Source organism: Elephantulus edwardii, unplaced genomic scaffold (genome assembly GCF_000299155.1).
Source record: "Elephantulus edwardii isolate Elephantulus edwardi_28Jun2011 unplaced genomic scaffold, EleEdw1.0 scaffold00003, whole genome shotgun sequence".
Lineage (NCBI taxonomy): Eukaryota > Metazoa > Chordata > Mammalia > Macroscelidea > Macroscelididae > Elephantulus > Elephantulus edwardii.
In genome coordinates this window covers 41,316,497-41,332,056 of record NW_006399753.1, presented here as the reverse complement: position 1 = coordinate 41,332,056, position 15,560 = coordinate 41,316,497, and the positions used below count along the sequence as shown (strand labels likewise).

Below are 15,560 nucleotides of genomic sequence, written 5' to 3'. Positions count from 1 at the left end.
AATGAAATGTTTAATGACTCTCATAACAATCTCATTTTTCTGAAGTCCTGTTGCACAGCAATGTGATGGACATACACCTAGGTACGACGTGGAATTGTACACAGTAGGAGGAAGGAGGGCTGTTCTTTCTTGGGATCAATGTCCTTTTTAACTAGGATAAACTGATGCCTGAATGATGGCTAGAAGCTCTGCTGGATTTTCAGGTCAGCTTGTTAGAGATGGTACGGTTGGTTCCCAGTTAGCTGAAGCAGTATGGTGACGTGACTTTTTTTTTCTTTCCTTTTACTATATTAAAGTCAGGATGAGGTAAACACAGATGAGGGAAGTAATTTGTAAAAACTACTGGATAATGTCACAGTGACAGCACTGACTTTCGATACATTAAGCATTGTTTCAGGACAAGGTAGCAAAAACCAAAATGAACAACCTAAAACCCATGGATGTAACAAGGTGAATCAAACTATGCCCTGCTCAGTGGCTAAGAATGTGGATGGCCATGGCAGATTTGCTGTGGTTCTGGTTACCTGGCTTATGAATCATTGCACCTGATTTTCTCTTACCTAAGAAATAATAGTGTCCACATCACAGGGTTGTTCTAAGGATTAAAGGAACACAATTGAACCTCTAGGACAAGTGTTTGCCAACTAGCAAATATAGGCGTTATAATTTTGATGCCTGCTAATGATCCCAACCATCTGAATGAGGGTAATTTTCCTGAGTCTTACTAATCACTCTCACTCTTCTGTTTCTCGCCACAGCCCTGTGAGGCAGGCAGATATTATATTGCCTTTTGGCTGATGAGGAAATGGGAGCTGAGGGGATTGAGAGAGTTTCCAAGTGTCAGAGTCTGCAGCCAGATCAGGCTCCTGGCTCTCAGGCTCCAGCTAGTTCTACTATAACTTTGTGCTTTTATCTGGGATAAAGCCTCAGATTGGAGGGCTGCCCTACATTTGCTCTAAATCCTGGTTGCTTTCCCATGACATCCTTAAGTCTACAATCTACAAGATATTCTTGCCACTCCCAATACTATACTATACTGGACAGATAGGGGTTTTTTTTAAGACTCCATTTCAAAGGTCAATTGAAATAAATCTCAGACTCTTCAACACAGTGATGTGCTGCAATTCTTAGGAGAGCAAAGGAAGAATTTGCAAAATAAGAAAATTCTCACTTCGGGGTAAGCTTCCAGTATTTCCGTTTCTTCATGCATGTGGTAGACTTAGTAATGTTTACTGGTCTTTGACTTTGCTCTGTAAAATCAGGCTTACAGTTCCTCTATTGGCTCCTTTGCTCTCCCAGGGAGCTAAGCTGAAAAGCAAGCTTTCCTCTTGGCTCCGCAGACGCCAAGGCGATAAGCTTTACGTCCTAGAGCCCTCAGGGAGTTGAGGACTTGATCCGCGCTGAGTTACTCGGGTCCCTTCCAGCTCTTTCTCTTCTAGAAGGCTCCGGGTATGGACGTGTGTCTGAGTTCTGCACAGCAGCCTAGGCACTTTGGGGAAACACCGAAGACCCCAGGCGGCCAGTTAGAAGCAAAGAAAAAGGAGGCACTCCAGAAAGATGGCACCGGGGGACCCCCAGTAGGTAACCTCCTTATCACCACTTCAATGTCTTCTCAATTGTTTCTTGGCAATATTTTCAAGTAATTTCAATGACCAGAATTTTCATTCCATTTTCTTGCTACATTTATCTTTTACCAAAATTAAGTAGGAAAATGTCTTTGTGCAACTGTATAGACAGCATTAATTTCTGGGTTCCCCCCCCCATTATTTACTTGTTAGTATCTACAAATTTATTTTATCTTGTGTAAAAAATCTAAGGCTTTTATAAGTGTTATAGTGAGAACTTGTTTTTTTTCAAGAAACTAAATCTAGAATAGTTTCAGCTTTTAGCCCAAATACATTCCTGGCAGCTGCAACATACAGAGTTGTTGTTGTTGATTGCCTTCAAGTTGAGCACGACTCACAGTGGCCCTATAAACAAAAGGCCTGAAGCCCCTCTACAACTATCGACATTTATCAGAGTTCACAGAGTTTACAGAGGCATGTTGTTTAGGAAGTGGATGCCACTGAAAATGTATTTTCCCATTAAGAAAATATAATAGTTTAGGGTTGTGCTTCTGGGTGAACAGTTTAGTAGCAAATGAATGATATTTTTGTCAAATAACATAACAAAAGCAAAAATATATAATTTAAAGCATTTGCAGTAATTTAAAATGGTAAGATTATGTTTTAAGTCCACTAAACCAGAATAAGTTGTTTGTTTTATATGAAAAAGTTTACATGAAAGTATAACTAAATATGAAAAACCTAGTTTCTCTAAAACTTTCAGGCTAGCATAACACACTCACTGCTGGGGAATCTGGTCAGATTCATAGTGACCCTCTGTTTGGCTTTTTAAAAATTTTTTGTTTGTACTGGTTTACTTAGAAAGTTTGTATACATTGTTTTTCACACTGGATCTTTCCCATTTCCTTTACCCACCTCTCCTTCCATCCATCCAACTGTGCAACCCTATGAATAAGCTCTACCCCTACCCTCACTCCTGCTCATCCTACCCCCTCTGCTCCCCATTTCTTCCTTGAAGCCTCATACATGTTCTACAATAAGGGTCTTATACAGTATTTGTCTTTATGAAACTGAGTTAGTTCACTTAGCATAATGCTCTCTATTCCCTCCCAAGTTAGGTATTGATTTACAAAGTCGTTGCTCCTGTGTGCTGCATAGTATTCCATTGTGTGAATGTAATTTCTCAATCCATTTGATTGTGGTTGGACAGTTGGGCTGTTTCCATGTTCTTGATATGGTGAATAATGTGGCTATGAACATTGGTGTAGATGTCTTTGTGCCTCAGTTGTCATTTTCTCAAGATATATTTCAAGCAGTGGAATAGCTGCATCATATGGAATTTCTATGTTCAGCTTTTTGAGGAAACAGCAAACTGCCTTTCAGAGTGGTTGTACCATTTTAAAATTCCACCAACAGTGTATGAGAGTTCCTATCTTCCCACATCCTCTCCAACATTTATTACTTGCTGTCCTGTTAACCTTTGCCACTACTACTGGTGTGAGATGGTATCTCATTGTGGTTTTGATTTGCATCCCTCTTATTGCCAGTGACTCAGAACATTTCTTCATGTGTCTGTTGGCCATCTGAATGTCCTCCTCTGTATAAAATGGTGCAACCACTGTGGAAGGCAGTATGGTACTTTCTCAAAAAGTTGCAAATAGAAATACCATTTGACCCAGCAACTCCACTACTGGGAATATATCCTAAATAAACCAGAACTGCCACTCAAACAGATATATGCACACCCATATTTATTGCTGTGCTGTTCACAATAGCAAAGAGATGGAAGCAACACAAATTCCCATCAACAAATGAATGGATAGAGAAGCTGTGGTATATTCCCACATTGGAATACTATGCAGCACTGAAAGAAAAGGAACTCATAAAATATTATACAAAATGGGTGATCCTGGAGGACATTATGCTGAGTGAAATATCTCAGTTGCAAAAGGACAAATACTGCATAATACCACTGTTATAAAACAGGACTGACATGGGAGTTGGGGGAAAACTGAAAAAAAGAGGGGATAAATAATGAACACTGCATTGAATCAGATGAGGGAAAGAACTGTTTAAAAGGATATATGTTTAGGTAATGTTTGCATAACAGCAGTTGAGAATAAGAGCTGCATCACAAAGTGAACTGGGGTCGGGAGGGAGGAAATTGTGCAACAATGAAAGAATCTTTTTAAAGAGAAATGCAGACTGGGGGGGAGGGGACTAGGGAGGGAAATGTGCAAAAATGAATGAGTGAACGGAAATCCAAGTTTTCTATGAACTTTTGTTAAGGTATTAATAAAAAATTCAAAAATTAAAAAAAGAAGAAAAAGACTGATAATCTCTTTGCCTTTTGAAAATGTAACAGGAGGTTGTTTACCTTCTCCTGTGGAGTTGCTGGTGAATCTGAACCACCAGAGATGCACAGTTTGTTGACTGACTGTGCAACTTGCTTCATACAATGCCACCAGAATTCTCTCCAGCCTAACATGGTTACCACAAATAGCAAAAATCACATGCAAAAATTTATTTTTGTAAAATGTAGGAGAGTGTTGTAGAAGAACATGTGAATGCTTCTGTTTCTTTAAATTCATTGTTGTTACTGCATATCATGAGTTAGAATCTACCCAGATGTGACCCTCCAGCAGGATTTCAGAGGCACTTAGTTAATGGCACAGAAGGAAATTTCCCATCTTTCTCCCACAGAGCACCTGGTGGATTTGAACCATAAGCCTTTGATTTGCTAGTGCAATTCCTTATCACTAGGCCACCAGTGTTGACAATTTGGTCAATTTATTTACCTGTGAAATGATGCATGGACTCTGCTGATCTAGAGGTGGACAGTTCAAATCCCCTAACCTCATGTGAGAGAAAGATGAACCATCTCCTGTTCTGTCCATCCTCTGAAAACCCACTAGAAGGGCAACTATGAGTCAGTTCCCACTCAATAGGTGATTATTGGGAACAAAAGAAAAGAAAAATGATAAACTGTTCCATTCATTCAACTAATTTTTTTCTTACAAGATGGAATGGCCCAGTGACTTTAACAATGAGGATAGGTTAGAGCAAAATTCAGATCTGTTGTTCATAGCATCATTAGACATTATAGCTGGTTCTGAGGTAACCAACAAAAACAATATATCCTTGAAAAGAAAACAAGTCCCCAAATTGTATTAAGTCGGAGGATGCTGCGGGTAGCTTGAATTCAGTTGTGGTGAAGGGTGTTTCACCATGGGACTCAGCAAACCCTCCAAATCAGCCCTTCTCCCCCTCACACCCTCCCACACCCCACTGTTAAACACTTGTCAATACCCTGCTGCTTATCTGTCTGCTCTCTAAGGAGATCACAGTCACAATGGCAGGGCACTGCTGCTGTGGCAGTGGGTTAAAAAGCCTCAGGCTTGGCCCAAGCCCTGAAGGACCTGCTGCTCAGTGTCACCCACTCTAGTTACCAGCTGGCTCATTCTGATTCTTGAGCTTGAGAATTTTGTAATCCGGCTCTTAGGCATGACCACTTAATGGTGATTGTGCCTTAAAACTTAAAATATATAAACAATAAATTAAAGACAACATGATATTAAAAGCTAAAGTAATAAATAGTGAAACCTTCTAAAAGTTAAATAATAAATAGTGAAATAGTTAATTAATAGATAGTGAAAACTTTTAAAGTAATTGTTGTTGTTGTTATGTGCCGTCGAGTCACTTGCAACTCATAGCGACCCTATGAACAAACAGCCCTGAACTCTGCTCTGTCTTGTGCCAATCGCACTGTCTCCGACACTCCCATCCTGATTATCCCAGTCACTGAATCAATCCACCTCATAGAGGGCCTTCCCCTCCTGTGCTGTCCCTCCATCATCCCAAGCATGATGTCCCTCTCCAAGGACCAATCCCTCCTTACAAAGTGTCCAAAGTATGTTAGACAGAGCCTCAGAATCCTTGCCTCCAAGGAACCACCTGGTTTAACACTTTCCAGGATGAATCTTTTAAAGTAATAAATAGTGAAAACTAGTTATTTTCTTTCATTTTACTATCATATACTCTTGAGAGGCAAGGATTGTGAAGCTTTGTCTGACATATTTTGGATGTGTTGCAAGGCGGGACCAGTCCTTGGAGAGGGTCGTCTTGCTGGGGAGGTGGAGGGACAGCACAAGAGAGGAAGACCCTCTATGAGGTGGATTGATTCAGTGACTGGGGTAATGGGAGTAGGCATGTCAGAGAGAATAAGATTGGCACAGGATAGAGCAGGGTGTAGGGCTGTTGAACATAGAGGGTTGGTATGAGTCGCAAGTGACTTGATGGCACATAGCAACAACAGCATACTCTTGTGATTATATGTGTAGGGAATAAGCAGTATACTACTGTGTGCCATACACATCTCCTCCCAGTGATGCTGGCAACTTGAAATCAGCTGTGGTGGGGAATATTTTACCAGAGGACACAACAACTCTACAAACTAGTTCTTCTCTCTTTCCTAATTGGTTGGTAAACACTTATCAGTACTATTGTATGTCTGCTTTAGAGCCTCTCCTTCTGAGGAGTCCCAGTGTGTAATACATCATGCCATGACAGACTTCTCATCAAAGGCGGTTGTTGGTAGGTGCCATCAAGTCTATTACGACTCATAAGGACCCTCTGAACAACAGATCTGAACCTCGTCCTATCCTGTACCATCCTCACCATCTCTGCTATGCTGGAGCTCATTGTTAGTCACCTCAACAACCCATCTGGTTGAGGGCACTCGTCTCTCTGACTTGCCCAGCATGATGTCTTTTTCCTAGGATTGTTCCCTCCTGACACCCTGCCCAACGTATGAGTGACAAAGTGGTGTCGAGGATCTACAGCCTTGGAAACTGATGAGGTTCAAATCAACTCCACAGCAGTGGGATTTCTGTGTCCAACCCTGAGGTAGAAACTAGGGCCCCTGTAGTCATTCATAATGACCAAACACTGGGATAATTTTGGTAGATGTCAGCTGTTGTTGTTGCTCTTGCTATGTACTGTTGAGTCAGAACTGACTTACAGTTGATCCTTCTGTGGGTTTTCAGAAGCACTCAATTGCACAGGAAGAAATTGCCTATCTTTCTCCCATAGTACAGTTGGTGGATTTGAACCGTGTTTCTTTGCGTTGGCAGTGTAACTCCTTACCACTAAGCCACTAGAGCTCCCTTAGATTGTTGTTCTTGCTGTTAAGTGCCACCAAGTTGAGTACAACCCATAGTGACCCTAAGAACAACAGATCTGACCCCCGCCCTGTCTTGTGCCATCTTCAGACCTGCTGACACATGAAAGCCCATTGCATCAGTCACCATGTCAATCCACTTGGCTGATGGTCTTCCTCTTCTTCGTTGACCCTCCACCTTTCTGGGCATCATATCTCTCTCCAAGGAACAGCCCCTTCTAGCAACATGCCCAAAGTATGTGAGTTATAACCTTATCATTCTTGTCTCCAAAGAGCACTTTCCAAGACATATTTGTTCATTCTTTTGGCAGGCCATGGGGTGTTCATCACTCTTTTCCAACACCACAGCTCAAAGGCATCATCAATTCTTCTTCTGTCATCCCTATTCATTGTTCAGCTCTCAGATGCATAGCAAGTGATCAGAAAGACCATTACCTTAGTCAGATGCACATTAGTCCCCAAACTGATATCTTTACTCCTCAATAATTTGGAGAGGTCTGTAACTGCAGACTTGCCCAATGCAATATGTTTCCTGATTTCTTGACTACTGTTATCAAGCATATTAATTGAGGATACATGTAAGATGAAGTTGTTTCAATCTTTTTTCCATCTATCACGATATTGCCTATTGGTCCAGTGGTAAAAATCATTGATTGTCTTCTTGACATTAAGATGCAATCTATATTAAAGGCTGCAGTTTTTGATCCTCTGCAACAAGTGCTTCAAGTTCTCTTCACGTCCAACAAGCAAGGATGTGTCATCTGCATAATGCAGATTATTGATGAGTCTCCCTCTGATCCTGATGCCACACTCCTCTTCATAGAGTCCAGCTTCTTGAATAATTTGCTCAGCATACAGATTGAGTAGGTATGGAGAGAGAATACAACCCTGAAACACACCCTTTTTAATTTTAAACCATAAAATGTTCTCTTATTCTATTCACACAACAGCCTCCTGGTCTAGGAATAGGCTGTATATGAGCACAATTTAGTGCTCTGAGACTCCTATTTTTCTCAATGTTAGCCGTAACTTGTTATGATCCATACAGTCAAATGCCTTTGCATAGTCAATAAAACACAAATAGACATTCTTCTGGTATTCTTTACTTTCAGTCAAGATTCATCTTACATCAGCAATGCTATACCTAGTACCATGGACTCTTCTAAATCCTGCTTGAACTTCTGGCAGTTCCCTATTTATGTACTGTTCTAGATGACTCTGAATGATCTTTGGCAGTATTTTGCTTGCATGTAATATTAATGATACTGTCTAATAGTTTCCATATTTTATTGGATCACCTTTTTTTGGGAATGGGAACAAATATGGACCCCTTCCAATACATTGGCCAGACACCTGTCCTTCAAATTTCCTGGAAAAGACTGGTGAGCGCATCAAGGGCTGCATCTGTTAACTGAAACAAGTCAATTGGTATCCCATTGATTCCTGAGGTCTTAAGTTTTGTTAATGCCTTCAGTGAAGCTTCCACTTCCTCCTCCATTATTACTGGCTGTTAGTCAGTTCCTTTTGGTACAGTGATTCTGTGTATTCCTTCCATCTTCTTTTGATGCTTTCTGGGTCAATCAATACATTGCCCAGAGCATCTCTCAGTATTGTGACTTGAGGCTTCAATTGGTTTTTCATTTCTCTCAGCTTGAGAAATATAGAGTTCTTCCCTTTTAATTCTCCAATTCCAACTTTCTGCACATTCCATTATATTACTTTTCTCAAGCTGTCCTTTGAAATACTCTGTTCAGATCTTTTACTTCAGAGTGTTCCCCCTTTGTTTTGGTTTCTTGATGCTCTAGTGTAATTTTCAGAGTCTCTTCTGACATAAATTTTGGGGTTTTTTTCTTTCTCTTGTATTTGTAATGACCTTTTGTTTTCTTCATGATATCCTTGATGTCATCCCACAACTCATCTGGTCTTCAATATTGGTGTTCAGTGCATCAAATCTATTCTTAGACATTCAGATGGAATAGACTCAAGATTATATCTTGGTTCTCGTGGACTTATTTTCACTTTATTCAGCCTTCATTTGAACTTTCACGTGAATAATTAATGGTCTGACCCACAATCCAACCCTAGCCTAGTTTTGACTGACAATAATGAGCTTCTCAAATTATTATTTCCACAGATATAGTCAATCTGATTCCTATGCAGTCCATCAGATGAGATCTATGTATAAAGTCATTCGTGTTTTTTTTTAAAGTATTTTCAATGAATAAATCATTAAAAAGACAAAATTCAATCATTCTATTTCCAGCCTCATTTGTATCACTGAGCCCATATTTTCCAAGTACTATTCCTTCTTCACTGTTTCCAACTTTCACATTCCAATCACCAATTATCATTAATGCATCTCGATTGCATGTTCAGTCAATTTCGGACTGCATGATTTAATAAAAATTTTTAATTTCTTCCTCTGACTCTAGATTTAGGAGTGTGACAACAACAACATATCCTTGTAAACATATGGGTAATATCCTTTTACTCACAACATTGTATTTCAGAATAGAACTTGAAATTGACTTTTTTACTATGAATGCAATACCATTCTTCTGTTTTTCGTTACTAACATCGTATATCATATATACCCTATCTGAGATAAAGTGGTCTAAGCTAGTCCATCGCATCTCACTAATGCCTAGAATGTCGATGTTCATGTATTCCATTTAATTTTCAACATGTCTTGATGTCCAACATTCAAGCTATGTATGTTCTAGGTATTAATTATTAAATTATTAAATGATGTTTGCCATTAGTTTTCCTCATTTCACCTGGCTTCTGTTCTGGGCTCTACCACTACTGCTATAACTATCCACATTCCTCTACCATTCACATAGTTTTCAGAAGCCTGTTATTAGACGTAGATGTAAGTAGGCTCTCATAGTAAGAAGTATATGGACATTATAGGCCACCTTCTCACCCTACCAGCTCTCTACAATCCTCAACTAAGACATATGCAGCTGTAAATCTTTATGGGAAAAGACTGCTGATCTTTCACCCATTGAGTGAGTGATTGGTGGATTTGAACCATCAACCTTTTGGTTAGTAACTCAGAAGTTATGTAGTACAACACCATCGGGGTTCTTTTTAAAGGTGCCAGAGCATCTATTCAGTTAATTTTTGAATGGGCTGAGAATAGTGCTTCTGTTACACCACTGCAAAGGATTAGTTGTTTGTTCTTCCCCACATTCCATTTAATGCCCGTGACATTTTTGAAAGTACAATAAAAAGTAATTTCTAGTTTAAATAAAGAGGGAATTCTGGAAGTGTAGGGGATGGCTGTTGGAATTCATAGCGCTCAGCATTAGAAAGCTGGGCAGTGTTCTTCCATAAAGATTTACAACCTCAGAACCAATGGAGGGTCGCCGTGAGTCAGCTGGATGGCAGTTTACACAAAATGCAAGTCCCCAGGTCTTTGTACTGAGATTCAACAGTCATTGTCAAAGTGTAACATTTCTAAGCATTTATTTCCAATTTGTGTATTTAGTTTATGTAAACTAAACTTTTAAAAGATCAACCTCATTGCCATCAAGTCAGAATCAACTTTTAACTCTTAGATGGATTTTGAGAGGGCTGCAAATTGCATGAGAGGAGATTTTGCTCGCCTTTCTCCCTTGGGACAGCTGATAGATTAGAGCTGCCTGAGTTTGGGTTTGCAGTGTTAACTGTTTACTCAACAGGCCACCACAGTTCCTGGCTGCAAATGATTTGTGAACCAGAAGTGCAGCATTGTTTGAGTGCATAATGATGGTAGTGATTATTGAAACAACATGCACCATTCCTAATTAGGCTTTTCCAAGGCCTGCTTCCCACTCCCTCTACACTACACCCTCTCTGAACTATTTCTGATTAGAGTGTTTCAAATGCTAACTCTCCACTTCTTCTATTTCCATAAGACTAAATTTCATTTCCAGTAAGAATTTCCCAATCATAACCCAGGCAAGACAGGCAGAGTGCATGCAATTACAGGTGAACTTCTCCGCTTTCTCAAAAGTCTTCCTTTCCACTGCTGAACCCAGCAGGTTCCTTCTGCCTCCGACAGCCCCCATGTGTGGCTCTGCTCAGCATCCTCATTCCTGGCATTTTCACCCACTGCTGTTTTGCTTTTTAAATGCTATGAAAAGATTGCAGCAATTTCAGATTGCATCACATCAGCCCCTAATCCAATGTGCGTTTCCTTTCATTTTATATGATATTTGAGAGCTGCTATCGTGGGTCATGGGTTTAAAGGAGTATTTAAAGCCATAGTAACTTAATAGCCAGAGCTCATCTGACAGCTTTGCCCCAGACTGGAGTGGAGTTGGCTCTTCTTTGGATAGGCTGGACCTTTTGAGGAGTGGTTGTAGGAAGGATTTAAGGAACATGCCCTGGGCAGCACACATGAATGTTATTTCACTTGAAGACCTAAAAATAGCAGGTTCGTTTTTACTTAGGTCTTCGTGTCGTTTTACTGGTAAGCTAGTGTTCTATCATCATCAAAACATAGTTTGGAGGCTAGACCCCACTGCGTCTACACATCTTCTCTTCTCTCCTACACAGAGGAAAGGGCCCACGGCATCCTTTAGAGGTTTGTTAATATTTTTTTGCAAGTCATGTCTGAATTTTGTGCCTGGGTCAATCCACTTAGTTCCATTTGGGCTATTTTGCAGCCACTGCCATCGACAGTACTACCCAGACTGTTTATAGGACGATCACTTAATCTATTTCCATTTGAATAAGAACACCAAGTATGTATTTGCACTGGATTAATAATAAAACTTACTTTGTCTTCTGCCACACAGATTCTGACAGGATAGAATCGTCTCTTCAAAGCCTTCAGACATTCACACCTACAAATTATGCCAGCTACACTCAGGAGAATTATCTTTATGCAGGCAAGAAGATTGTAATTCAGGAATCAATAGAAAGTTATGGAGCCGTGGTGTGGCCAGCGGTGAGAGAGGCTTCTGTTATAAGGCCGGGATTTCTTAACACTTTCTTGTGCCTGTGCTGTCTTGGATGCTTTACCATTCTGCGCTTCTCAAACTTGGGGTGCTCTGTTGGCTTCATGGGAGCAGTGATGGTGTGCTTGGTTCTTGGCTCAGTATATACAGATCATTGCATCCTGAAGCATCAAATATTCACCATGCTGTGTTCTGAAAACAGTACCTTTGTGCTAAAATAAACGTGACTACTGTTGTTGTGTACTGCTAAGTCAGAATTGACCCATCACTGAACCTCTGGCAGGTTTTCAGTTATTTGCACGGGATAAAATTGCCCATCCTTTTCTTGCAGAGCAGCTGGTGGATTTGAACTGCCTGCCTTTGACATTGTAACACAGTCTCTTACCACTAGGCCACTAGAACTCATTAACATGAGTATATGGAGAGCTTATATTCAGAAGAAACCCATTTTTAGAGTTTAACTTTGCAGCAGGTATGTTGGCCCATGCACATAGAGCCTTGGGCATCCACACCTCTTACTCTATGACTCTTTCTGTAGAAATGTTTGGGAAGCACTATGTTACTTCGTGAAGATGAGGTTGAACTGAGGTTTTCTGTTATAGAAAAATATGTTTTGCCAGTTCTTCAAATACAGTCTGAGCTTTTATTTTCTGCAAAGAAGCTATTACAGTGTTCATATGTCAAAGGGCTATATGCTGCATACGGAGACTGACGGTGCCGTGGTGAAGTCATCTCCTACTAATGGAAAGGCTGGTGGTTCAAAGCCACTATCTCTGTCAGAGTGAGGAGGGTAGGGGAAGAGTTGGGAGAAGGCTCTGGACATCTAATCCCTTAAAGACACTATGGGGCAATTCTCTTCTCTCCTCTCATTGAATTAGCATCAACTAGATGGAATCAGTAACAAAAAACAAGGCATTCAACATTTTCGTATTCTTTAGCAATGTAAAACTATTTAATCTCTATAACTTGAGATGTGGTGTGCAACTGATACTGGTTTCCAATGTTCTAATGCTGAGGTGAAAATTCTAATTTACTTATTTTTATTTTTAGGCTACAGCTTTGTGTCAGTATCTGGAGGAACATACAGAGGAACTGCATCTCCAAGATGCTAAAATACTTGAAATTGGTGCTGGACCAGGCCTTGTTTCCGTTGTGGCTAGTATTTTAGGTTTGTTTATTCATGATCTCATCTCAAATGGCATTTACTGTGACAATGAGGAGTATTCATTATAGGTTGAGTGTTCTGATGGCATCATTGGTATTGTCTTGTGCTGTTAACACAAATACTGTGCCTAGTGGTTAGCTGGAATCCACTAGGGGCTCTGCAGAAGAACGATGAACAAGGCTTTTCCTTTAAGATTTACCACTAGGGGCTCTGCAGAAGAATGATGAACAAGGCTTTTCCTTTAAGATTTACAGCCTCGGAACCCTTATGGTCATAACGGGCCACCACTCACTTGATGGCAGTGATGATTTTTATGTGTTTGAGTTCAGGATCGTTTAGGTGCTTCACCCTAATTTCACTTACAGAACATCATTGTAAAAAACTAGAAATTTCTGGGGATCACTGGTGGCCTAGGGGCAAGAAGCTCCGCTGCAATCCCAAAGACACGCAGTTAGAATCCATCAGCTGCTCCTTGGGAGAAGGATGGGCATTCTCCTCCCATGCGATTAACTTCCTCTGAAAACCTCCTGGAGGGTCAGCCATGGGTCGATTCTGAGCTGGCGGTACACAACATCGTTATACCTAGGGGCCTTTGATGGCTTGCTTAGTCTATAGTGAGCTGCTGTGTAACTTCAGTGCTCTGAATTCATCAGCGGCCCCAGGTGCCCATCAACAAACGAATGGATAGAGAAGCTCTGGTATATTCCCACAATGGAATACTATGTTGTATTGAAAAGTAAGGAACTCATAAAATATTATGCAAAATGACTGACCCTGGAGGACATTATGCTGAGTGAAATATCTCAGTCACAAAAGGACAAATATTGCACAGTGCCACTGTTCTAAAATGGGACTGATAGTGGGGTTGAGGGGAGACTGAGAAAGAGGGGATAATGTATACTGCATTGAAACAGATGAGGGAGAGAACTGCTTTAAAGGTATATATGGTTAGGTATTATTGTTGTGACAGGAGTCCAGAATGAAGGCTGCATAGTGGAGTGGACTTGCAGGTGGGGGGATTGTATAACAATGAAAGGGTTTTTCTTTTCAAAGAGAAGAGCGAATTTGAGGGGAGGAGTGGGCAGGGAGAAAAGTCCAACAATGAATGAATGGAAATCCAAAGTCTCTGTAAACTTTCTTCAAAAGTAATAAAAATAAACTGCAGATGTTAAGAATTTAGCAAATTTAGTTAACTGTTGCACTAACTTATCATTAAAAGACAGCAATCTTGTCTATCTCAGTGATTTTTCAACTGATTTTGCTCCATAAGGGACAAGTGGCAATATCAGGAGGAGTTTTTTAATGTCATGTCTCAGAAGTGGGAGGACTGGAGGACACTTCTGTTATCAAGCTGGTGATAAAGAACGCTGCTAAACATTTTAGTTCCCCTTCTTCACTTTCCACCTCCAGAAATTACCCAACTAAAATAGATCAAACACATCCAGCCTAGATGTCAACAAAGAATCCCAATGCTGTGTTTCTCTGTGTAGATCAACACTGTGGTACTCAAATGTTAACAATTACTACTTTTCGTCTTAGGTGCCCAAGTCACAGCAACCGATCTGCCAGATGTCCTTGGAAACCTCCAGTACAATCTTTTAAATAACACACTAAAATGTGCAGCACATTTGCCTGATGTCAAAGAACTGGTGTGGGGAGAAGACTTGGAACAAAATTTCCCCAAGTCAACTTTCTATTATGATTACATCTTGGCCTCTGATGTGGTTTACCATCACTATTTCCTAGACAAGTTGCTCACCACTATGGTCTACCTTTGCCAACCAGGGACAGTGTTGCTTTGGGCAAACAAGTTCAGATTCAGCACTGATTATGAATTTTTAGATAAATTCAAGCAAGTGTTTGACACGACACTCTTGGCTGAATTTCCAGAGTCATCGACCAAACTTTTTCAAGGCATACTAAAATGGGACTAGATCCAACAAAATGCCTTCCCTAAATATAAGTGTGTCTTCTGAGCTGTGTTAGAATCTGTATTGGTAATAAAAGCCTAGTAGTGAATATTCTATAAAACTGAGAAGATAGTTCAGCTAGAATAATACTGCATTTAACTAGCTAAACCAAATATATAATGAATCTAAACTCTACAAAGATTAACATGGAGTAGTTTTACTGCCAAACTCAATTATTATGTAAATAAACTTTATATGAATTTTAAAAAGCTAAGAGAACTTCATTCAGCTTTGTTATTTCTGTTGTTATCATGGCTTTGTACCTGTCAATACACTTTTGTTACAGTCTGTTTGAAACTAAGCTAGGTAGAATAATTTTATTTACTTTGAAAAATGTATTAAGGTAGATTTTAACTGTAGGAAAAGGAGAGTAATATGTGAAAGAAACAGAAGTTTAACACTCATGTTGAAAAAGAGATGGAGTGCTGGGATGAGAAAATGGAAGCTGCCTCATTAATGGTATTGGCCTTTCTAGAAAATACAGTTCAAACTACACTTTTGTCAGTTTCTGAATGCATGTCTCTTGGTAACACTCTTGGTAGCAGCAGCCAGGAAATCAGGAGACGAATTGCATTGAGAAAGTCAGCTGTGAGGGACCTCTTGAGAGTACTGAAGAGCAACAATGTCAGGCTGGAGACTAAGGTGCGCCTGATCCAGGCTATAGTCTTCACAATTAGGTGCTATGCATCAGAGTTGGACAGTGAATAGGGATGATAGAAAGAGAATTGATGC

General features: G+C 40.1%; 1 protein-coding gene across 1 annotated transcript; it reads left to right on the top strand.

Annotated features, from left to right (window-relative positions):
• Positions 1-1,451: 1,451 nt before the first annotated feature.
• On the top strand, positions 1,452-14,792 carry METTL21C (methyltransferase like 21C). Its single transcript, XM_006879396.1, has 4 exons — positions 1,452-1,581; positions 11,532-11,683; positions 12,744-12,861; positions 14,398-14,792. The coding sequence occupies exons 1-4, from the start codon at positions 1,452-1,454 to the stop codon at positions 14,790-14,792; spliced, it is 795 nt and encodes a 264-aa protein (XP_006879458.1).
• The last annotated feature ends 768 nt before the right edge of the window (positions 14,793-15,560 follow it).

Excerpts from the sequence above, each read along its gene's own strand:
- METTL21C (XM_006879396.1), top strand. The coding sequence starts at position 1,452 with ATGGACGTGTGTCTGAGTTCTGCACAGCAGCCTAGGCACTTTGGGGAA. Across the intron at positions 1,582-11,531 it reads CACCGGGGGACCCCCAGTAG|ATTCTGACAGGATAGAATCG; the intron begins GTAACCTCCTTA and ends TCTGCCACACAG. Across the intron at positions 12,862-14,397 it reads CGTTGTGGCTAGTATTTTAG|GTGCCCAAGTCACAGCAACC; the intron begins GTTTGTTTATTC and ends TTTTCGTCTTAG.